This window comes from Poecilia formosa, unplaced genomic scaffold (assembly GCF_000485575.1).
Source record: "Poecilia formosa unplaced genomic scaffold, Poecilia_formosa-5.1.2 Scaffold776, whole genome shotgun sequence".
Lineage (NCBI taxonomy): Eukaryota > Metazoa > Chordata > Actinopteri > Cyprinodontiformes > Poeciliidae > Poecilia > Poecilia formosa.
The window spans coordinates 31,556-54,319 of record NW_006800715.1 but is presented as its reverse complement, the minus strand read 5'-3'; the positions used below and the strand labels follow the sequence as shown (position 1 = coordinate 54,319).

The window sequence follows — 22,764 nt, the reverse complement described above, 5'->3', positions numbered from 1 at the left end:
AATACAAAGTAAACTAAAAGAAAACAAAAAACAATGAAAGAAAAGCAAATACACAACTGTACTCAGGTATTTTGATTGAATGTTTAAGAAGATACATAAAACCAGTGTTAGTGTCCTGTTCCCATTTCAATATTTATATACTATGTTCATTCGACTGCTAAGACCTAAACTGAATATATTTTAAATATTAATTTCTTATTATTGAACTCATATTTTGCATTATATAGTGTAAACGCCAGGTTTTTGGTTATTTTGATTATTGATGTTTCATAACCTTGTTTTTTTTTATCTCTCCATTGTGCTCTTTAAGTCCTCTTGTAATTAGTGGAAATGTTTATTATTGATAATGTATTTTGAGTGTACTCTACTTCTAATATTAGTTTTATTTAAAAACAAACAGTAATTTATTTAGTTGATGGCATTAATAAAATAAGCAAAGAGTTGAACTAATCAGTAAACACCACGGTGAAAGACATTTGACATATTTTAAGATTTAGTTGCCATGGGTTCAGACTAGATGTGTTTTAGTCAGTAGCTGCCTTTTAAATTTTAATATGTACACTAAAAAAATGGAAATAAATAATGCCCCTTGTAGTCACACAAGTTTCATCCATTAATTTCAAACTACTAGAGGTTACTTACAATAAAACACCTGGGTTATAATACCCATAATAAAGGTATTCCCAGTGTTTCTTTTGAATCAGTTTTATTTTTCAATCACATTTCGCTCTAAAAATTTCAGACTTTGTTTTCAGAATGAAGCTTTATTTAAACAAAACTGTTTAACATCATCTTCCTAATGACTGGAAGGTTACATACAACTACTTTTCAATACCAAAACAACAACAAAAAAAAGCACTTTAATGGAAAGGGATAGGAAAACAGTAGATGGTTTAATATAAATAATACTATCAACTGAAGAATTAACTAGACTATAGTAATTTTAGTCTGATATTTTTATTTGAATTAATCGATATTGGCGCTCAGTATTAGCAAACAAACGGACGCGACAGATATGAAACAGTGCCTCTTTATTCTTTTTCCGCACTCACTTGAAAATGCATATTTACATGGCATGCCACATCAATACAAGAACTTACTATTGACACAATCGATAACATGGAGAATCTGCTCTGGGAGTTCACAGCAGGGGGGAGGAGGGGAAGGGGAGAGTTAGTGCCATGAACAACCAAACAAGATAAGAGAAATTAAGCTTCACCTTTATAACCAGGCTAAAGAAAAATAGTTCCTCTGTAAATCTATTTTTGAAGACCTAAAAAGTGTCCAAGCTCACGTGTTTTCTGAACAGTTCATCTGCTTCGGCACGGATGTGGTCGAATCGGACTGTAATCATCTACGCTGCAGAAGCCAAGAGACTTGTTCCGACTCCAGGATGGACTGCTGGGTGGGGGGCTGCAGATGATTGTACATTTATGGCAGGTAAAAGGTTCACAACGCTGTCTGATTGCTGGAACGGGGCAAGCTTGACCACTCCATCAGATGTCCAGTAAATAAAAAATAAAAAATAAACACAACAACCCAAAGTCTTCTAAGATAGTGTCCTTATCCAAGGTAATGATCCGAATGTGCTGCCTTTATGAGAGTGGGAGGGGGGAAAAAAGAGGTTAAATAAAAAGCAAAAAGAAAAAGAAAAATAACTCCTCAGTAAACCAGCTGGTTGGTTTGGGGCTAATGCAAGAACAACAGTTATTTAAACATGTTTCTTCCAACAGTGATCCTTGTTGCATTTGTTCCATCAGTAATTCCTGTTTGGATGAACACACATTCGTCTGGACTCACTCACTCATACACACACACGCTCGCAAACACACACACACACACACACACACGCACGCACGCACGCACGCACCCTCTCTCTCCAGCTCTCTCTCGCTCACTCAAACACACATACGCTTTCTCAGAAAAACCTATAGCACATGCAATGTGGTTTCGGAGTGAGGGTCTGCCCCGTCAGATCAGACCCCTCCTCTTCTTGTAGTCCTCCAGGTTGAGGGAGCGGCGAGGAGCACCGTCCTTCACTGGCAGCGCGTTCGAGCTCACAGAAAGAGATTTAGCTTCTGCAGGAAGACAGGATATAAAGATCGGTTTGGCAATCGATTAGTCTGTCGATTTTTCTGATGATTAATCAACTAATTGGATAAACAAAGTGAAACTTTCTACAGATTTTTCATTTAATCTCAAGATGCAAAGGAAGAAATGACTATTAGCTTTTTTTAAATGAGAAAATTAACATTTGTAGCCAATGATCCGTCTGCAGCTAACAAAAAACAATTCAAACTTATTTCTAACTAAACTCTAAGGCTCAATCTTTTCAGTGTTGGGCTAATCTGTTGATTATTTTCTGGATTACCAAATTAATAATTGAATAGCAAAAAGTGCTTAATGGTGGGATTTGCTTTATAGAACCTGAACCAGGCAAAGCTAAAACTGTGTTACTTGAAGAGGTCTGGGTAGAACATATTTATAGTCAAAAGGTTTTTTTATTAATCTAAAATGCTATATATATATATATATATATATATAGTTCAGTTCTAGCTTAATTACATCTCTGAGTGTGTTGTTCTTTCAGTAAATAACCTTTTTTTTAGTCACTTCAGTTAGCGACTAATCGATTACTAAATTAGTTGACGATCATTTCAATCAAGATTAATCACAATTAATCCGATTAATCGCTTCAGCCAACCCGAAGCCCACAGAAAGGGTTGCAATGGAATGGTTCAGATTGAAGTATATTTATGTGTTGGAATGGTCCAGTCAAAGTCCTGACGTTACCACAGTTAAGAATCCGTGTCAAGACTTGAAATAATGTTTGTGTCAAGACATGAAACACTGGCAGAGACATTCACCCAAAAGACTGACTGGAGGTTTCACGAAGCGGACTGCTGCTCCTTAAACCGAGCCCCTAAAATCACGATAAAAATACAATCTGAAACCACAAACAGCAGAAACCATCTCACCTGCATTAGGGACCTGGAGGTCAATCTTAACATCAAAATCGTGAACTTTAAACAAGTCTTCTGAGAGGTCAGTGGTTGGTTTGGGGACATCTTTGTCTTTAGGGTTTGCTGGGCCCTGCAGCAAAATGAGCACAGATAGAGAAGAGGTCAAAGTTCAGATGTCTGGCTCAGCTTGGCAGGTTCTCATGGCTCCCTACTTATTATTACATGACTAGATCACCATGAGAAATGTGATGCTGTGTTTAAAAACAAAAAAAAAAATGCTAATCAGTTGAACCCCTTTTGGATTAAAGGATAAAACCTTTGAACAAGTCTCACTTAAAGTCATCAAACTGAAAATGTAATCACATTTCCTCAAGAGAAAAAGAAAAGACAAGATTTCTAGTTCTCCTTACCACTTTGTTCTTCTCTGTGCTAGCAGGATCTGCACCTCCCGACCCTGAGCCATACTTTTGGTTCAGGTGAGCAAGAATAGCTGCATGGACCGACGGATCCCTGGCCTGAAGGAAAAAAAAAAAAGTCAGTTCCAGAAATTAAACAGAAGCAAAAAGCTTGTTTTAAAGAGAAGCTATACGTCTTTGGGAGTTAGCTACCGCAGCAGATAGCCTAACTAATCAACCAGGGAAGATTAGCTTGTTGTATTACCATTGCTCATTTATATATATATATAAAAAAAAACAGCAAAATCTTACATTTATCATCAAAAAATATCTGAATGCTCTAACATACACCCATCATTTTTATTAGATTAAGCGGCTTATAAGGAAATGAGGTGAAATATCGAAGACGGCGAGTTCTGTTATAGAAATCGTACATTTGACACCATGGTGGGTTTGCACTGCCTTCGAGTGAAGGGGTCCATTTGTTGGTTCTTGGAGTTCTGCCCTTCAGCCTGAAAGAAAAAAGAAATTAAACTTTAATAGTTGGAACACATTTTCTCCTGAACCACGTAAAATGCTTCAAACGTTCGGTGCAGCAGCATTAAGCACTAAAGCAACTTTTGTTTTGTTTTCTTCTTTATCATCCGCTGAGCTCTTAATGTCAATTTTTACATTATATCTTAGACTTGGTGCTTAATGCTGATAAGATTACTATAGCTGAAGACGATAGCCTAAAACGTAGCATTTAATGCTACCTTGAACTCAACTTTTTCACAGTCCTACCCATTCTTACTGTCACACTTTAGACCTCATGCTGACAATACGGCGTTGAGTATAAAGAAACAACACTTCTTCATAACCCTGTGCTACGTGAGCATTTTCTAATAACCTTTGAGTTTATTCTGACTGAATACTCCAAGCCTAAGAAAAAATTTCCATAAAGTAGATATTTGTCAGACAGTGCTACAAAACCTTTCATTAAGACACGGAAATGTCCCATTATTGGATGAAAGCGCAATAAAAGCTGGATGCTTACCACAAGTGCCTTCTCAGACTCGACGATGTTCCAGCTTCTGTTCCTCTGGTTAATGTAGCTGGAGGGCAGAAAACAGGTTAGTTTGTCATGTGGATTAAATATTTGCCAGCTCAAGACTCAAGTTTTCTGTTGCTTTCACTTAAAAGAGTGGAAAAAAAAAGACATCTAGCGACAGAAAATGTGTCAAGTAAGGTGGACTGGTGAGAGTTTAAAAAGACAATCTTGGAAATCTTTAACTTTTTTTATCTGTCACATTTTAATAATTGTAATTTTACCTGATGGCTGAAATGTTCTTGGTCCTCTGTCTGTCAAGTGCTTCAGCTCTCTCCTCAAGCTCATTCAGCTCATCCTGGATAGTTTTTACTTTCTCCCCATCGCCATTTTCTTCTGCCATAGCCTTCAGTTAAAAGAAAAACACAAAAAGAAAAGTCAAAAGTAGCTGTGAAGATAATAATTAGAATTAAAAGTTGCACATGATTCTATATAATTTTACTCCACCTTGTCTTTAAGCAGCTGTGTTTTCTTCATGGCATAATTAGGTGGCGCTTTTCGGAACCTGTCCTTCTCCTTGACGATCTGTGGAGAGAAAAGCGAGGCGGGTCATTTCAGTCCGCTGCAGGAGACGCCAAACGAACGTCCGTCAGCACCGGCGAAAACTGACTCACATCCTCAATATCTTTATCGTTGAACTTGTAATTCATAGCTTCTTTGATTGACTGTTCCTTCTTGGTGATTTCATCAAGAGTCGGTACCTGCATCCCAGCGACCATCATCTGCAAGACAAAAAAATTTAAGAAATAAGTGCAGAAAACCTACTAAGGGTCTCATTTCCTTCATCCATTTCCACAAATTAGCTCGTTTAAATTTTCCAAAAGCGCTTACCGCCTCCTTCCATTTCATGAATTCACTTTCTGTGAACTCTTGATTTGACACAAACTCGAGTCTGAAGACCCGCGTGTCGGCCCCGTGCCTGGAGGGGATTCACAACCATAAGGATAACAGAATAACAAGGTTTATCAAATGTCTCAAATGCAGTTGCCTCGCAGAAATATTCCTTTCCTTCTATACCTGCACATTTGCATCGCATTACAGCCACAAACCTCAGTGTATTTTATTGTCATTTTGTTTATTCCACACTAAACTGGCAGCAGAGGTAAAAATATGAACGCAAAAAATAGGAATAAAAGACGGTGAGGAGAATTTTACAGAATAGGAAAAAAAAACCTAATGAAAAACGCCAAAATCTGATTAAAAGAACTGTGCACCTGAGTAGGATCGTTTTAAAAAATGAACCAAATGTGCATGAGTATTTGTGCATAAAATTGCATAATTGTGCACTGGAAAGAAAAAGGTTAACAAGTTTCAATTTTTTGCTCTTTCAACAAATAAAAATATAAAACTGTGGTAACTCTGAGGGAGCTGCACAGACTTACCTCTCTGGTCTTAACAGGAGAATTCAATTATGAACCATAAACCCTAAATGTGGTTTAGAAGAAACCGATTGCTGAAATTAAGACCTAAGAAGTCCTGTTTGCAATTTACAGCAGGAATCCCTGAAATACACGTTAAACTTTTAAGTTTTGTGTGTGTAAAACGTTTGGAAAACCGTCATTCAATTCACAGAGGTTTGTATTTGTAACATGACAAAATATGAAAGAACTTCATCAGCCTTTTGCAAACTGCTGCATTTTTTTTTTAAATATCTTCCAAAAATTTTACCTCAACTGTAATCCCTTGTTTGTCCGCGTTGATCCAAGTTGATAAACTTTTGCTGTTTCTACTACGTCCACGATTTCAGCAACCTTTAGACATTTAGAGAGGACAGAACGCACATAAAAAATAAAAAACAAACTTTGCTTCAGAAGCTGCATGTCGGTGTCCGGTGGAAGAGCTCACCCTGTAGACCGGTTTGCTGCTGCTGTTCCCGATGCCTATCCTCACGAAGCAGCCGGTCACCGTCTTCGCGAAGAAGGGCATGTGGCACCAGCGCTCCAGCTTGTGTCTGGACAGACGGACCCGGTTGAGCTCCTCGGGGAGGGAGACGGGCTGCGACTTCGGCGGCGTCTCCTCTTTCCTGGTGGACGGAGAACAAGTTTGAGAATCTGTGCGAAGGCGTCGAGCGTCTTGCAACCGAAAGCACTCACTCGTCTTCGTCAAAAGACGACGAGCGTGAGCTCCGGTCGCTTTTGACGGATGACTTGTCGTCGTCTTCCTCCTCCTCCTCTTCGTCGTCGGAGTAGACCTCGCTCGTCTTGAGGGGCTCTCGTTTGGCCAGCAGTTCAGCTGCGGAGGTATCGTATCGTTTGTCATTTATCGTGATACGTTTCTTATCGTGATGTAATAAATTCCAATTCATGTCTAAAACTTTCCGTGTTGCTGGGATTGTTAGTTTTGTCATTTTCTGCACTGCTTGTTCAATGAGAGCATCAATAAATACCACTAAATATCAATAACTTTAAAAATGGTTAAATCACACTTTTTTAATTGACTGTGTATTACGCATTGGTATGTTTTTCAAGAATATTTGTGTTTGCGTCATAGAGTAACAGCAACAGGGTTACCTAAAAATAATGAGCAATAAATAGTTTCTTATGGTCACTTTTATCGTTATCACAACAGTGCCACAAAATCTTATGATAAAAAAGATTCAGTCCACATCGCCCAGCCCCGGTAATTAGGTCAGAATTTACCGCTAACAAGCCTCAGATCAAACTCACCTGTTTTGTTTTTCTTCTTCTCACGTTCAGCTTTCAGTTCCTCCATGGCTTGGGACTTTTTGTCCAGTTTTTCATCGCGTTTGGATCGCCTCTCCTTGTTATGTGACATGGACACCTGGACAGGAGCGTAAACAAATTAAAAAGAAAAAAAAAAAAAAGAAACGACGTTGGTGCAAATTCATGTTTTCCAATTAGTTTCAATAAAACAAACAAAAGAGGATCATACGCTGCGTAGCTTTAGCATCACCCATAAAAGTAGAACCTAAAGGAGAACCAGATTCATCATCATCAATCTGGACCCACCACCTGAGTGTCTTGAACCTGAGATTGTTTCCGTTTTTCTTGCTCCTCCTCCTGCTTCTTTTTCTTCTCCTCTTTCTCCTTCTTCTTTGCCGTCTTCAGCTTCTTCTTGATTTCGAACCTTCGAAACAAACAATCAGCTGAAATCAGGACATTTTGAACAGCAGCACGGAAACGCTCCCCACGCCCAGCTTCGTGTGTCGTTGCGGGATCACCAACCGTCTCCGCAGCACCTCTCTCTTCTCGATCCTGTTGAACAGCTCCTGCTCCCTCTCCTTCTCGGTCATCTGCTCCAGGCGCGCCCGGTCCTCGGCGTCGCCCATCAAGTCGTCGTCGTAACCATCTTTGAACACTTCGTCTTCGGAGGAGTCCGAGTCGGAGCTGGAGGACGAGCTGTTGCTTTCCGAGTCCGAAACCTCGCCTGCGAGAAAAGGGGAACGGAGAACATGCCGTCAAGTCGTTACTCTGACTTTCTGGTTTAGCCTGAGGGGGGAAAAATATGTAGTACCTCAGTTTGTTCAGACTTGATGAATGAATCCCATGATTTTGTATTGTGTGGCATTTCGTGTTGTAAAATTGCTGAGTTTTTTAATTTAATTTGTCAGAGTGACCCAGAGTTGGTCTCAATCAGCCTTTTTTTTTTTATAAGGACAACTTTGTTTACAGAGACTTCAGAATTGATTTTATTTGTTGATTCTGTTTTTATTTGTTTTTGGATTTTTAAAATGTCTTCCAGTTTCAGTGTTAAATGTTGATTAAAATTTCAAGTTTATTGATCTTTGAGAATGTTTTTTTGCATTATTATGCCATTACCATCCCGCGAAAACAATCTCAAAGGAACAATATTACCATTTATCGCAATGACTTCTGGGACAATTTATCGTTTGACAAAATCCGTTACCATGACGTTCCCATTTGCAGGTTTTTGGTAATGCAGCAACTGTGGGCTGTTGCTGAGTTAAAATCATTGCTTTATTTAAGCAAAGTAAAGAAAATATACTTTGCCGTTTGATTTTGTAACGTTTTTAAAAACGATAACATTTGTATCATTTTTCCATAAGGATTCAAAAGCGGTTTGACCAAATCTCAAACCGTAGCATCTCTCATCTGAATTTCACTCTGTTTTACAAGAGAGTCGATGCGATGGAAGACAAATCAACGTCATCCTAAACCAGCGTGCTGCGCGCCACTGCCGGGGATGAAAGGGATGAAACGCATGTAATCCCAGCCACCTGACATACCAGGGTGATATGTGACCTGGAGTTCGTTAGAAATGATCTGTGTTTTCTTAAAACCTCGGGACTTTCTGTGTGGGCGAATCTTGTAAACTGCGGCGCCCTACCCTCCTCGGGAGCGGAGCTGTCCGCCGAGCTGTCTCCATCGGAGCTGCCGGACGCTGTGGCCTTGTTGACCTTCTTTTTAGTGGCGCTCTTCTTTTCAGAGCCTTTCCCCGGCTTAACCTTCTTTTTGCCTTTGGTGCCGCCCACGGTCCACTAAAACGCAGAAAAAGAAAACACGTCTCAGTTTAAGGTGTTTCATGTTTTCACAGCTGGAAACGACCGGGTTCTGGTCCATCATTCCGTCGGGTCTGCCTGCCTTACCTCATCGTCGCTGTCGGACGTCTCGGAGTCTGTGGACGCTGCTGGTTTGTTTACAGGCTCCTCCTGCTCGCCTGAGTCCACCCTCTTCCTCTTCGCCAAGGACAACAACTCCTGAAGGGAAAACGCAGAGGACAGCTGCTCATGTCGGACGCAAAACCCTGATGCGATTTTTAAAAAATACAAACGGGAGTGAGAACAAGATGGCATTTTAGACCAAAAATGTCAGTCGTTAATGAATACTGGAGAATATTCAAGCTTAACGGAACGGGTTCTTCAATACTTTAGTCTTTGTTAAATCTTGAGTCATAATAAAATTTCAAGAACTTTTTCTAAATTTGTAACTTAATTCAACAATTATCTAAAAGAACAAAGTTAGATAAGAGAATTGAAGCGATTGATTGGATGAATCAACTACTGAAATAATCGTCAACTAATTTAGTGACTGAATAATCGTTAACTAGAGTGTACAGTCTCAAAAAAGGCCATTTGCTTTATAAACGACATATGCAAAACAATAATTAAGAAAAATTTGAACAAAAAATGCATACATTCTGCATTTAAGATAAAAAAAAAACTTTTGTGTGAAAATATTTTCTACGCACAACTCTTCAAGTGGCCCTTGGTTCAAAATCAATTTAAAGAAATCTAATTATTAATGAAAAACAATTAACAGATTATTCCTACACTGTGTTCATGTTAAGTCAAGCAGGAAGAGCTGAGCTTTTCACATGTTAGAAGTTATTGTTTTTATCTGCAGATTCATCCTTTGCTACAGAAGATTAAGAGTTTGCTAAATGAATGTTGTTATTGAAAATCAATAACAGCAATAAGTCAATTCCTTCATTTACAAACTGAATTGAATTATTTTATTTCTAACGTTGTATAAAAGAGGCTAAAATAAAAAATCTGCAGCATTAATCGTCAGTAATCTGATTTATGGTCAGAATAGATAAACCGATAGATTAATTGATAACTATGATAATTATTAGTGGCAGCAGTAGTTAGATAAATGTGCTTTTCTCTGATTTTGCAACCAAATCTATGGCAGAAATAACTTCTTGGCGAAATGAGGCCAACTCTGCAGCAAACTACTGAATGAAAAAGTGACATTGCAATTTTCGCCATTTGAGTGATGTGAAAAAAAAAATCCAGAAATATTTGAAAAGATGAAAGCAGTTCAAGTTGACCTGCACCAATCTGACCTCTTGCTATGAATGCTACAAGCATGGTTTTTGTTATTCTTATTGCCGCAGAATATTAGTAAATAGTTTTGACTATACCAGCTGCGATGCATGAATATTTTTCTTCCTTTTTCTCTTCCTCATCTGTGTTTCCATGGCTGTGACCTTTAGCCTTTAGCATTAGGATCAATGTCAGAGCATCTGTTGACATCAGGCTCAATCAACCTGGCTAAATATTACGCTAGCAGATAAAATATAAGCTCAAAACACCTGGAATACATTAGTCAACAATTATGGCTCTCTCAACAGTTCTTTGGGATATGAATGTTGCGGAAACCGATATTCAGTTTACGATATGTTAGCAATAATTGTGCAGCCCGACTTCATAATATCTGCCAGGAAACTTTTAACACAAATGAAAAATTAGTTTTTAAAAGCCAGAAAGGTCAGCATTTAAGTTGAAGAAATTTGATTTTATTTACATTGTCGATAACAGTTCGACCAATTACATTGTTTAATCGTACTGTTCGGCATTTCCGTCTTTTTTTTAATTCTAAATCAAAATTTTTTTTGACTTTTAGAAGTTTACCATTTTACAGATCATTTACTTTTGTCTATGAAATTTTTTTTTGATTAAACGATTTTTTCTCGTATTTTCGCATTAAATAATTACTCAGTTCTTCCTACAGTTGTTTGACTTCATTTTTTCAATTTATGTAGTTTAATATTTTCTAAAGATTTCTTGTTTGCTTATGGGTTTTTTTTTACCACCACAAAGCACTTTGTGTTGCACTTTACAAAAACATGATTTATAAAAAGTTTCACTGATAATAGCTTGATTATTACAGATACGACAAGGTTACTGATGCCATTTATTTATCGTCGTTTTAATAGATACACAGTAGCGTTCTGGTGTTTTTATAGAGTAAAATGAGTACAATAAGCAGATATTAACTAGTTAATCTGTTAAACTGGCCATGTTGATTTTTCTTTTGGGAGAAAATTAACATAGAAATGTGACACCTCTGCTGATCGTATTCTCTATATGAGCAAACACATCTATTTGAAAGTGAATAAATATGTCAGCATTACAAAAAAGTATTTGCATACCAGTTTTGCACAGCAGAAAGCTCAAAGCTTATTAAACAGGTAGGAAGGGTTTGGATGTGACCAACCCTGCATGGTATCACTGCCCACGCACAAATAAAATTCTGCTTTTGCTGCTGTCAATTATTTATAGTTGACTGCTGACTTGGCTCTGTAGACAACAGATATTTCATACGGTGTCTGTTGGACAGAATCCAATATATTATTCATCTGTGAATAGCCAGTTAATGTTTTTAAGCATACAACTATAACAAAAATCAGACGATTTGATATGAAAGCGTGTTTGGTTAGCCCGTGAGAGATAAGATTTATATACACAATAATTTTTATTTTAACTTCCAAATTTAATTATAAAAGTTAAAAAAAGGTGCCTATTACATGAAGGACGAATATTCTTTATCACTGTTCTCATCTTCAGACATGAAACTCCCATAAACTGACATTTATTTCAACCACTAAAACAGAGAAGTAGAACTTATTTATTTATTTATTTTTTTACATATTTCACGACAACAGCTAACCTTTTTAGAAATTACACATTTCTTTGTGAACACTGACAAACTTTCAGAGATACGGATGTACATTGAAGGAAATAAAAAAAAAATCACAGTAGGACTTCAGGTTTCAGAGTGCTCCAGCTGTATTCATTTTCACATGCCCGTTACTGGTATAGTGTAAGTTATTTGACCAATTCTACATTTGGTTTTCTGTGAGAGGCAATGTTGCCAACATTTCTATTCCTGCTGAGATTTAGAAAGTCATTTAGAAAGCGAGTGTGTGGATAAACTTTGGTCAACCAAAAACTGACCGGGCTTTTTACGCGAGTTCTCCGCTTTTAAAAGGAATACACTCGGTAATTGTAGGGATTTTCAGCATGAACGTCCAGCTCTCGGTGCCGTCAGCCAGCGCTTGTTTATCAACATCACCGAAATAGAACTTCAGCTCTGAGCCCATGACGTCATTCAGGAGATAGTGTTCATGCTAAACCAAACCAATCTCTACATAACAGCTTCAATTTGAACATTTTCCACGTTCCCCTCCAGTTTGTAAACACGCAAACACCCCACTCGTCCGCGCGCAGACACAGGCAGGCAGCCAAAGACTGGAAACCATTAGGAAGGTGTATGGCGCGGTAACATAAGACTGCATGATTACTAGCATTATGCAACCATTGCCAGACTGGACAGGCTGCTTCCAACACGCACAAGAGCCCAAAGCACATTCTGTTTTATGATATATAGTGTATATACACAGTAGGGACGAGGTTAGCATTATGTTACGCAAAGGTGACAAGTGAGACAGGCCCACTATCAGCTTGTTCAAGCAAGGCCAAACACAGCGTAACCCATTAGCATCCGCTAGCTTCATCCCAAATTGTTGACTACTTAGAGAGCCCACCGCTGGGGAGAATTTAAGGAGAAAAAACGTGACCTACCTGATCTAAATTGTCATCACTAGCACTGTCTTCAGAGTCAGAGTCAATCACGTTTCGAACTTTCCGCTTCTTAACATTCACCATGATTTGCTACGCGGCTAACCTGCTAGCTGCGCCTGTGTCGTCAAAGCGGTTGAGATTAGCCGCTGATGCTACTTGTCTTCTTGGTTCAAAGGCAGGACGGAGCATGCGCGCACAATGGCTTTACACCAATAACTTTTATATACTGGAAAGATTTTAGGAAATAACACAAAATGTGTAATTTTACTATATCCATTTCATATTCTGAAAGCTTTAAAAAAATATTTGTGATAGGAAAAAACCATACGGACAAAACGACACTGAGAACAGAGAGGGGAACTAAAGGTTAGTGAGTGCGCCAGTCAGGACGGGAATTTAAAGTGCAACAAAGCTATGTTCAAGAACTACTAAGGCTGCTGTTACAAAACCATGTGACTTTCACTGTAGTTCTCATGTATTACACAGGTTGTCGTCGAAGGTATTCTGAACGTAGCTTTCCAGAATGTGCGCAGATGGCGTTTCCTGTGCGGACAGAGCCAACCTTGAATTTATTCGTGACTGTTGTAGCATTTAAATACCTGTATTGAATTGTTTTATTGTATTGTCTGTTCCATTCATGTAGTCGGCTTCTGGCTGGACCACTTACAACGCGGATAGAGTAAGCGAAAAATACATTTTCCTTCATACATGACAGGTTTGCAAATGTGTGAGTGTTCCAGGCAAAATACCGGTGGTGACCAGAAATTGAGTTTGCGTTGAGTTCAGATTGCTGTGAAGAGTGATCAGATGGCATGCATTTGATTACAAAGTTTATGAAAATTAACTTAGATGCAAACTTGCAATCAGTTAAACTATTTGAATTATCTTACATTTGTTTATTGCCAGTGTTATTTTGAACGGAATCAGAAGAGCAGGGCTGTTGCTTTAAATGAGAGAGTCGTTTGAATTCAATCTACTTTTGCTTAAAGACAGTCATATAAAAGGAAGCAATGCGCTGCTATTAATGTTTTGATTAAGGTCTAAGAAAATTGCGGCTTTTGAGATTGTTCATAATTTACCTATTTATTGAATAAACATTTGATTTGTCTGTGTGGACAAAAGCACAAAGTCGTGGTAATTTGATTCAGTCTACAACCTAGTGACATTTTGCGTAAACTTTATGTATTTCTCAGTAAAAACTTTTGACGTATAAACGTTATCAATAGAAATATTAGAGGTTTACCTCGTTCTGTGTTGTAATGTTGTAATGTAAAAAAAAAAAAAACACTGGAATTGATGTGGAAAATTTTATCAAACAGTAGATGCCTGGGATAACTTAGAATATTTGTGTGAAAAGAACACAAATAAAACATTAAGAAAGGATGTCACTTGATTCTAGTTTGTACATTATTACAACTTTGTACAACATTGATCTTTAGTTCCACATAAGAGCTGCTATGGTTAATCTCTGGCTTTTATATGCTTCATTTCTGTTTTTACTAACAAAAACCAGATAGAAGAAAAAGAGTGTCATGTGCAAAGCCATAGAAACTGTGGAAAGTGAACTACAAATCTGTGTTTATTTAATTTACTATAAGAAATCAATCAATCAATCAATCTTATTTGTATATCATATTTCAGCAACAAGGCAGTTCAAAATGCTTTACATCATAAAAACACAAAAAGTAAAGTCATAAAAATAACAGTCACCAATTGAGAAACCAGCAATAAACATACAAGAAAAGTAAATGTCACTATACAAATAGAAACGTACAAAATTTGTATTATTGTGCAAGTTAAGGCTTGTATAATTAACTAGTTCAGATGAGACATAGACATGCCAATATCATGCTAATTTATACTTGCTAAATGCATGAAAATAAGAGCTAGTGCATATAAACTCATACATATTTTGGGTCAATAAAATGTACTTCAAATCAGCTTTTCTTGGTTTAATGTATGCCAAATAAAGACATTTATTAAATTCTGCCAGTAATTCTCTGTAACTCCAGCTTACTGGAACCATTTCCTGTCATCTTTCCCAATAGAGACTCATCCAGATCACACATGTCCCTGCCGAATATCTCCCGCGTCTCTGCGTCGGGCCTCCTGCGCTCCAGCCGTGATCTGCGCTGGCTCCTGCGTTCCGTCGCGCCTCTCGCCGCGCCCAGAAGAGCTTTGACCCAGATGGGCTACCGGCGGCCCGGCCAGCCCAGAGAGGATAGGCCCCCCTGGTGGAGGGTCAAGTTCGACCTCGCTAAGGGTTTGAAGGGCATGAAGAGGCACTTCAAGCTGCTGAAGGAGGAGTTCTTCGCCCCATTCGTTGGTCCGATGGGCAAACCCATCATGGAGCACATGCTGGAGCAGAACCAGGTGTTGTGGGAGTTCAGGGGCCCCCACAGCCTCCAGGAGTGGACGATTTCCTGCGACAGGGAGATTGGAGGCAAAAGCGAGATTTACCTGAAGGTCGGAAGGAACAATGAAAGCTGCCTTCTGTACGGGACGCTTTGCTCTGATCCTCCTAAAGACGGGGAAACGCGCTACAGTGGATACTGTACCATGCGCTCCAAGCAACCTCTGGTTGAGTGCTGCGTCTCCGTCTCTCTCTCAGTGTTTCAGATTATTTCATCGCTTCTAGGTCCACACGGGGATGAACCACAAGCTGAAGCATTTCCTCTCCTCTAGGCTTCGTTTGACAGGAAGAAGTACCACGACTGGTCCAGCTTCAACACCCTCCACCTGCGTGTCCGGGGTGACGGCCGGCCCTGGATGATCAACATCGTACCAGAAACCTACTACATTCACCAGAAAGATGACATGTACAGCTACTTCCTGTACACCAGAGGAGGACCATACTGGCAAGATGTGAAAGTAAGGAGGACAAATAAAATGGAACATTTGAAGTCAGAGGTACACAAAGTCTTTTTGCCACGAGGGCCAAAGTCGTTAAGTTGAAAGCACTTCGGGGCCACAAAAATTATTTTTTAGGGGTTATTGTGTGTTTTATAGCATAATCAAGTAAGTGTTACCTGCAGTTATTAAAATATTGCATATGTAAAATATTACTTGAAAGAAATTTGACTTTAAAATGGAATGCCTTGAATTTGGGTCTCTGTCTCTTTAAGAAACTCCTGCCCCCCCTGACGCTCCGCCTTCAGGAAGTCGCCATAACAACAAAACAAAAAAACACTTTGTGCCTTTTTAAAAAATTTTATTTGCTCAATTCTAAACTAAAAATCTAAAATTGTATTTAAAGTAACAAAAAAAATGGATCTGTATATCATTGTAGAAGCAAAGCTTAGAAAAGGTTTTTGTATGATCTTGTGATTATTTTTCACCGTTTACAAATCAACTTAAAACTGTTTGCATATTTCAACAAAACTGTGGTACTATCGATAATCAATTTGCTCTTGGTTGATGCAATCTACCAAATACCCATTTCTAATTGTGCATAAAAGTATTAACAGCAGTTGAACTTGATATCCAAATATGGATTTTGGGAGGATTTTTATGATCTGGGCCAATCACTGAACCCGATTCTCCTTTCCAGATCCCGTTCTCCAAGTTCTTCCTGGCTCATCGGGGGAGGATACAAGATGACCAGCACCCGGTCTGGCTGGACAAGGTAGCTTCAGCTTTAAAATGGTACAAACTACATTTAAATTTTATTTTTTTTAAATCTATGAATTCTTTATTTACAGATTAATAGCATTGGATTTACTCTTGGAGACAAAGCAGATGGTCCCTTCCAGCTCGAAATTGATTTCATTGGCGTGTGTAAAGATTACGCACACACTGAGGACTTCGCATACGAGAAGTACAAGAGGAATCCTGAAGTTTGAGAGTTCCCGCAGCACAGCATTCGAACAGGACATGAGGACTTGTGACAAGACTTTTGACTCGTTTTTTCTCCATCTGTACATTTAGAACAATGATCTTAGTAAAATAAACAAATATATAAAAATTTCACACCAGAAAAACCCAGGCTTTAAAAATCGTCATCCTTTTGTAAGCAGTTTTCAAAATAAGCCATAAATTAATTTATAGCACATATATCTATCATGGTCAGCCTTTAAACACAGATGAATTGGAAAATATAAGTGTACAATATAGAAATATTTTCCTACTCTACAGGAACCAGGATGTTCTTTAAAGAGGAATTATCACAAAGATTAAACTTTTTTTTCTCCTCCTGGAATTTTATTACAAAATTCAATAATAAAACATCACAATTAAGAACAGGGTTTACATGTCAAGCATCTTTTTGATGTTTTTCTTCTGGGCCATTAAATGTTTTCCCCTCAGAAGAATGCAAAAAATAAAGCATATAAAACTGTTGTTAAAAATTTACATAAACAAGAGTTTCTACTTGATAGAGAAAATTGCGGCATTAACAGAAATAAAGCTTTAAAGCAAATATCTCCACAAATAAAGCAGGTTGGAGGAAAACATGTGAGCTTTTCTACGACATCAAAATATTTACACTAAAATTCGTCACGCTTTCCCAACGGCCGTCATTTTGAAGAATAACCCCGTCTACATCATCACCAGCCCTCTCCTCGCGCCGAGCAGGTTTTCTTTTTTCTGCTTCCGGCTTTCCACTTGTTTGGTTCGCCGGTCCTCCCTAAAACAAGACAGATCATCATCAGGAGGAGCTGGATGGACAGAGACTAAGCTTGCAATATTTGTTACATTTCCAGCTGCATGGGTTCGTGTCAAACAAGTCAAACCGTCTGAAAAATCTGTTCCCCTCCTCTCCTGTGGTGGCGCCGGAACAAGAACCACTAAATAAAACGACATGTAAACCTCAGAAGAAGACCCCCCTTCACAAAATGTAAACAAAGCCCGATCTGCGTCAGATTTGAGCAGTTGTAGGATTTCTCTTTTGTCATTGGCAGAAGACCTCAAGCCACTTTGTCCCACTAGAGTCAAAACTTTCATTTGTTTTGGTTTTATTTTGTGAAGACAGAAGTTGCGTCAGACATGAATACATTAAATAATTCATGTCTATGAGTTGTGCTTATGTCTTCGTAGTTTTTCGTGTTGTTTCCTTCAGTTCTTGGTGCAGCGCCGCCACAGGCGAGGAGGTGAACAGGTTTTTCAACTCGTTGGTATCATTTGACAGAGCAGTTGAAAATGTTAAAAAAAACGTTGCTATTTTGGCCCCCCGTCATGCAGAGTCTACCAGACTATCAGGCGTGAAAACCCCATAAGATTTTTAAAGACTCCTTTAAGTCTCACCTCGACTGGATTTTGGGCTGTTTGTAACCGTCTTTGCGAGGATTGGCAATCGCAGACTTGTTTCCCGCTGCGTTTTCCACGGCATCTCCGAAAGGTTTCAGTTTACCTATGAAGTATTTAGGCAATCAATAACATGTCTAGCATTAAATTGTCCTGTGCCGCATCCGCAGGCCTTGAGGAATGTTCAGTACCTTTATGGGGCTTGTAGGTGAGGGGACGCGACAGACTCGCCTTCAGGTCGAAGGCAGGTTTCTTTTGGGTTCCAGGCGTTCCTAAAGCACTCGTGTTACCGGTGAAAATGAAGGGTCCTTTTATAGGAGGGAAGATAGATGCCTTTTTAAAATTCTGTAGACATCTACAAGTAAAGCTTCAAAATGTACAACAGCTTGAAATGGTTCATTATTTTTGTCACTCGTTTCAGACACAGCCTTTATTTTCTTTTCATTTTTTCTTTTTATCATCTGTCATGGCTGACGGATAATAAAAACTAGGAGTGTAAATTAGGGCTGCAACAATTTAGCAATATCTTCTGATGATTACTTGGATAAAGAAATTGGCACATTTCTCACTTAACTACTTAAGCCTTTTACTTTTTTTTTTAAATAAAGACATCTTATTGCCTAAAATGCAATAATGCAGTCTTCCTTTAGCGAATGCTTCACAGGTTAAAACAAACACAGTGTAGGGCTAATTTGTTGAATATTTTTTGATCAATCGATTAATAATTGAATAACAAAAGGTGCTTAGTGGGATTTTATTTTATTCTTTTTACAGAATTAGAACCAGGTGAAGCTAAATCTGCCACTTGAGTAGTTCTGGGTGGAACATATTTACACACATTGTGCTTGTTTTTATCTTGCATGCTATTCTTTCAGCACATTAGATTTTTTTTAATCCGTATCCTCCAGTTAACATTTAATTGATTGCTAAATTAGTTGACAATTATTTCAATAATCAATTCTTGACAATTAATCTGATTAATCGTTTCAGCCCTGGTGTAAATCACCTGCTGCATTGCGATACATCGATTTGCTCAGATGACGATACAATGGTTGCTGATGTCACGACCTCAGCAGAAGCAGCTGATTGCCTCCGTGCCACGCTGCATGGATGCAGCGATTCAAGCAAAACGAGCCCCAACCGACTGAGGGCACAGAAATGTACACACTTTTTTAAAAGCCTGACATTTCTGTTGGAAATATCTTTTTATTGATGACATACGACATTCTTATTTTCCGAGACACGTCATTTTGAGCTTTCATCATCTACAAGTCACAGTCGCCAAAACTACAAGAAATACAGGTTTGAAATATTCCACTCTGTTTAAAAAATCTGTATAAATTGAGTTTCAATTTTTAAAATGAGTGCCAAATAAAAAAAGCCCTACTTTTTCACAATACTCAAATTTTAGGAGGTCTACTCGTTTTTCCAGATCATCTGACGAAGTGAAATGTGGAGTTACCTGGAGTTTTCTGGGCAGATGAAGCTGAAGACTTGGCGACGGCCGGCTTTCCTGCATCTGCAGTCGGTTTTCGTGGGGTACTGGAGGCGACGCATGGCGACATCCGTGCTGGCGTCTTCACCAGGGACCTCTTGAACTCGTTATCGAGCGTGGCCTCCGAGAATCTAGAGAGATTTTTTACAGCACCGCATTAAGGATTCAATTAGATGAAATCATTTTGAGTCACCGTCAGCTTTAATGCAAGTTAAATATACTTGGGTCTAATATATTTCTCCTTTGACCGGAGAAAGGTCAAAGGTGGCTCACCGGACATTGACCCTGCGGGCGGAAAGGACAGAGGGTCTGAACGGACCGTCTTCTTTTTGTGCGGGTTTTTTTGAAGGGATTTTGCTGGCCGAGAGCAAAGTGTGGCGACGCTTTTCCTCGGCCGGCGTCTTGTTGCTGGGGGCCGGGCTGAACATGGTGACACGAGCTGAATTCTTCTGCAGGACACAAACACGCCTATCAACAGAGCCACAAAGGGCCTCAGTAAACAGCGCTCTGCAGAACTAGTCATGACCCTTGACCTTTTGCACTTTGTTACCATGTTACACCCACAAACGTGTATTTTTCAGTGTGTTTCACTGGAACGGAGTTAGAGGGAGAATATTGCATTTCTCTCAGTCTTTGAAACGATTAATCGTGATGAGTCGATTCTTGAACTAATCAGCAACTAATTGAGTAATCAATTAATTGTTAATTAGAGTATACAGACTCAAAAAAAAAAGGTCAAAAGCTGAAAAATATACTGGGAGCAATAATCAAGCCAAAACTGTAAAAATGTATACAAATTTTGCATTTAAGATAAAAACATTCATCTGTAAATGTGTTCTATTTAAAACCCAAGTGGCACTTGGTTCAAGTTCAAATGCTGCATAACTGCATCTTAGGCAACTAAATGTATATATATTTTTTTGCTAAAAACAAAATTGAAGAATCCCCCCTCCCATTTTTTCATGCATTTCTAATATGTATAACAAAAAAGTGCAAAAGGCTAAATGAAAAATCTGCAGAATGTGCCAATTAGAAAAAAAAATCAGATTGATTAATCAATCATCAGAACAATCAATTACTAAAACAATAGTGAGTTGTGGCCATTGTTTCTCATTTGGAAACACTTTAAAGTATTTCTTCATTTAAAAGTTGTAATAGGTTTGACTGAGATCGAGTCACTCTGAACCGATTTCAATTGGTGGATTCTCCTTCCATGTGGAGCCACCAGAACACATAATCTCAATACATCAAAGTTTGTGGTTCTGATTCAACAAAACGGGAACATGTTCAATTGGTTTAACTTTTTCCCCAGAGGTACTGTAGTGTGCATTCAGCATTTACACCCCAAATCTTCCATCTCAAAGCCGACCAATAGGATTTAATTAATCACCTTCAGGTCTTTGACTGGATTTTTGTACGTCTCAATCTGCTTCGTCTTCCGCTGAACGTAGCAGTCAATGGACTCCATCTTGTTGAACTGGGCCTCATGGAGCTTTTTAAAGTCTGGTTTGGAAATCAAATTCACAACAGTTACCTTGAAGGGTTTGGAAGGAGCTATTGCTTCTCATTTGTCCACAAGAACAGTGAATCAGGGGAGGAGAAAACAAAAGAGAAAACTTACTAGGAGTTGTGGGCTTCAACAAAGTCTTGCTCTTCTGCTGGAGACCTTGGTAACGAGGGATCTTGCCGCCTTTTGCCACCTTCAGTGCCTTTTCTGTACGAGAACCAGACGATGGGAACATGGATTTATCATTCACCACTCAGACCCCATCAAGGGAAAAATACCTCATTCTGTGTCTCGGAAATCAAAACATCATTTTGGTTTACAATTTCTTTAGTCCATGTCTGGTTCCAAGTTTCTCTAATCTTTACTGACCTGTTTCAGCTAGCACAGGAGCTTTAACCTCGGAGTCCGGCTGCAGCTGGGGCTCCGATTCATTCATCTCAGAATCTAGGTCCAGGGTCACCTTCCTTTTCTTTTTCTTCTCCCCTGAACTGCTGTAAGATTCAGCTGGGTCACCAGCCTAGAAAAGTGAGGGGGGAAAAAGTAAGGACATTTAATAAAGAGAATAGAAATCTGAAAGCAAGTCACTGTTACAACCTAATACCTCAGCAGCGTCAGTGATCTTTCTCTTGGTGCATTTTCCTCTCCCCCGACGTGTGTTCACAAACACAGCCGGACTGGAGGCCTCTTGTTGGGAAGCATCATCTTTACTCTCCTGGCCGCTGTCTGAAGCTGCATTTTCATCTGCTCGGACCTTTAAAAAAATTACAGGAATAAACGTAATGGATTATCCCTAAAACGTGTTTGTGTGGGGATTGCTTGGATGGCATTACTGTAGTTTACTGTCGTCTTACCTACCTCGTCATTTTTCTTTTCTTTTTCATAGTGCTGCTTAATGGCTTTCAGGAGCTTATCGGCCTGTGTCGAAGAAAGAAATTCATTTTAAACGCACTTCACGTACAGTTTGTGTTAAAGTTAGCAAACATCTGCCGTTAGCATCGTCGGTCGGAGTAAACACGTCAATGTACCTTCATGTTTCCCTTCAGCCCCAGCTCCTTCGCGATGCTTCGCAGCTCCGCATATTTCATAGAATCCAAATCCATCTTCATCTGCTGCTTTTCGACGTCAAAATGCGCGTTAGTTCCCTTATTTATTTGGATGGACGTCTTTACACCGCTTTCTCCCAGATTCCTCGGCGCCCGACGGTTAAAATTGCCTCCGATTCAAAACACAGCCAAAGGAGCTATCCGATTGGCTCTCGCCGTTGACCGGATGCAATGCACAGCCAATCAGAGTTAACGTGGTTAAATACTACGTAGTAAATTTGATTGACAAAGTGTGAAAGACATACAATTATTCTACATTTTTAATTTTCAAATGAAATAATCTCATTCAAAATGTATTTATTAAACTTTAGCTAATTTTACGTTAAATCCTACGTTATTTGTGTATATCATTTCATTTGAAAATTAAAAACATTATTACTGTTGTTTTAAGTTATGGTTTTTGTGGTGTAGCATCATAAAATTATTGATTAATGCTAATCGAATCTAGAGAAACGGCTCTGCTAACTAGAACAGCGTTTAGTCTCATAGTCATTAATATAGTTAACCACACTAACTTGAGTTAAAAATTAATGTGGACAACTAAAAAAAAACAATAATACCTTTCTGTAGCACAATATCATGTGATAAAATAATAAGAATTCAATTATTTCATGTTTCTTCTGTTTTTGTGTGTTTTGTATTATTACTGACGTTGTTTTCTGATATTGAATCCAGGTGACATT

At 38.7% G+C, this 22,764-nt stretch overlaps 3 protein-coding genes across 7 annotated transcripts; 1 reads left to right on the top strand and 2 right to left on the bottom strand.

Annotated features, from left to right (window-relative positions):
- Nucleotides 1–1,012: 1,012 nt before the first annotated feature.
- On the bottom strand, nucleotides 1,013–13,091 carry rtf1 (RTF1 homolog, Paf1/RNA polymerase II complex component). 3 transcript variants are annotated; one of them, XM_007543154.2, is made up of 18 exons: nucleotides 12,736–13,091; nucleotides 9,013–9,123; nucleotides 8,754–8,904; nucleotides 7,631–7,832; nucleotides 7,418–7,532; nucleotides 7,112–7,226; nucleotides 6,539–6,677; nucleotides 6,291–6,468; nucleotides 6,114–6,196; nucleotides 5,277–5,364; nucleotides 5,060–5,167; nucleotides 4,893–4,970; nucleotides 4,670–4,791; nucleotides 4,395–4,452; nucleotides 3,793–3,870; nucleotides 3,374–3,478; nucleotides 2,979–3,093; nucleotides 1,013–2,078 (listed from the first exon to the last, which is right to left on the bottom strand). In XM_007543154.2, exons 1-18 carry the CDS (start codon nucleotides 12,817–12,819, stop codon nucleotides 1,972–1,974), a joined length of 2,037 nt encoding a protein of 678 aa, XP_007543216.1. In that variant the 5' UTR covers nucleotides 12,820–13,091; the 3' UTR covers nucleotides 1,013–1,971. The 3 variants fall into 3 exon arrangements, with proteins under 3 accessions (XP_007543216.1, XP_007543217.1, XP_007543215.1); XM_007543155.2 differs by having other exon boundaries at nucleotides 7,433–7,532; XM_007543153.2 differs by having other exon boundaries at nucleotides 7,415–7,532; nucleotides 12,736–13,090.
- Nucleotides 13,092–13,229: 138 nt separating this feature from the next.
- Nucleotides 13,230–16,715, top strand: ndufaf1 (NADH:ubiquinone oxidoreductase complex assembly factor 1). The gene is made up of 5 exons (XM_007543152.2): nucleotides 13,230–13,414; nucleotides 14,784–15,315; nucleotides 15,421–15,606; nucleotides 16,286–16,360; nucleotides 16,437–16,715. Exons 2-5 carry the CDS (start codon nucleotides 14,803–14,805, stop codon nucleotides 16,575–16,577), a joined length of 915 nt encoding a protein of 304 aa, XP_007543214.1. The 5' UTR covers nucleotides 13,230–13,414; nucleotides 14,784–14,802; the 3' UTR covers nucleotides 16,578–16,715.
- Nucleotides 16,716–16,928: 213 nt separating this feature from the next.
- nusap1 (nucleolar and spindle associated protein 1) lies at nucleotides 16,929–22,241 on the bottom strand. 3 transcript variants are annotated; one of them, XM_007543151.2, is made up of 11 exons: nucleotides 22,004–22,237; nucleotides 21,834–21,893; nucleotides 21,580–21,729; nucleotides 21,348–21,495; nucleotides 21,093–21,185; nucleotides 20,862–20,974; nucleotides 19,745–19,917; nucleotides 19,439–19,602; nucleotides 18,168–18,284; nucleotides 17,977–18,082; nucleotides 16,929–17,359 (listed from the first exon to the last, which is right to left on the bottom strand). In XM_007543151.2, the coding sequence occupies exons 1-11, from the start codon at nucleotides 22,082–22,084 to the stop codon at nucleotides 17,272–17,274; spliced, it is 1,293 nt and encodes a 430-aa protein (XP_007543213.1). In that variant the 5' UTR covers nucleotides 22,085–22,237; the 3' UTR covers nucleotides 16,929–17,271. The 3 variants fall into 3 exon arrangements, with proteins under 3 accessions (XP_007543213.1, XP_007543211.1, XP_016522184.1); XM_007543149.2 differs by having other exon boundaries at nucleotides 19,745–19,920; nucleotides 22,004–22,235; XM_016666698.1 differs by lacking the exons at nucleotides 16,929–17,359; nucleotides 17,977–18,082; nucleotides 18,168–18,284 and adding an exon at nucleotides 19,010–19,120 and having other exon boundaries at nucleotides 19,745–19,920; nucleotides 22,004–22,241.
- Between the last annotated feature and the right edge of the window lie 523 nt (nucleotides 22,242–22,764).

What these genes read in the sequence shown, in the direction of transcription:
- nusap1 (XM_007543149.2), bottom strand. Translation starts at nt 22,084, where the DNA reads ATGAAGATGGATTTGGATTCTATGAAATATGCGGAGCTGCGAAGCATC. An exon ending in AAGAAAAGAAAAATGACGAG is followed by an intron (nt 21,730 to 21,833) that starts GTAGGTAAGACG and finishes ATTTTTTTAAAG; the next exon opens with GTCCGAGCAGATGAAAATGC. An exon ending in TCCTGTGCTAGCTGAAACAG is followed by an intron (nt 21,186 to 21,347) that starts GTCAGTAAAGAT and finishes GTTCTCGTACAG; the next exon opens with AAAAGGCACTGAAGGTGGCA.
- ndufaf1 (XM_007543152.2), top strand. Translation starts at nt 14,803, where the DNA reads ATGTCCCTGCCGAATATCTCCCGCGTCTCTGCGTCGGGCCTCCTGCGC. An exon ending in TGCGCTCCAAGCAACCTCTG is followed by an intron (nt 15,316 to 15,420) that starts GTTGAGTGCTGC and finishes CCTCTCCTCTAG; the next exon opens with GCTTCGTTTGACAGGAAGAA. An exon ending in CATACTGGCAAGATGTGAAA is followed by an intron (nt 15,607 to 16,285) that starts GTAAGGAGGACA and finishes TCTCCTTTCCAG; the next exon opens with ATCCCGTTCTCCAAGTTCTT.
- rtf1 (XM_007543153.2), bottom strand. Translation starts at nt 12,819, where the DNA reads ATGGTGAATGTTAAGAAGCGGAAAGTTCGAAACGTGATTGACTCTGAC. An exon ending in CAGCTCCGCTCCCGAGGAGG is followed by an intron (nt 7,833 to 8,753) that starts GTAGGGCGCCGC and finishes CTTTTCTCGCAG; the next exon opens with GCGAGGTTTCGGACTCGGAA. An exon ending in AAGAACATTTCAGCCATCAG is followed by an intron (nt 4,453 to 4,669) that starts GTAAAATTACAA and finishes TCTGCCCTCCAG; the next exon opens with CTACATTAACCAGAGGAACA.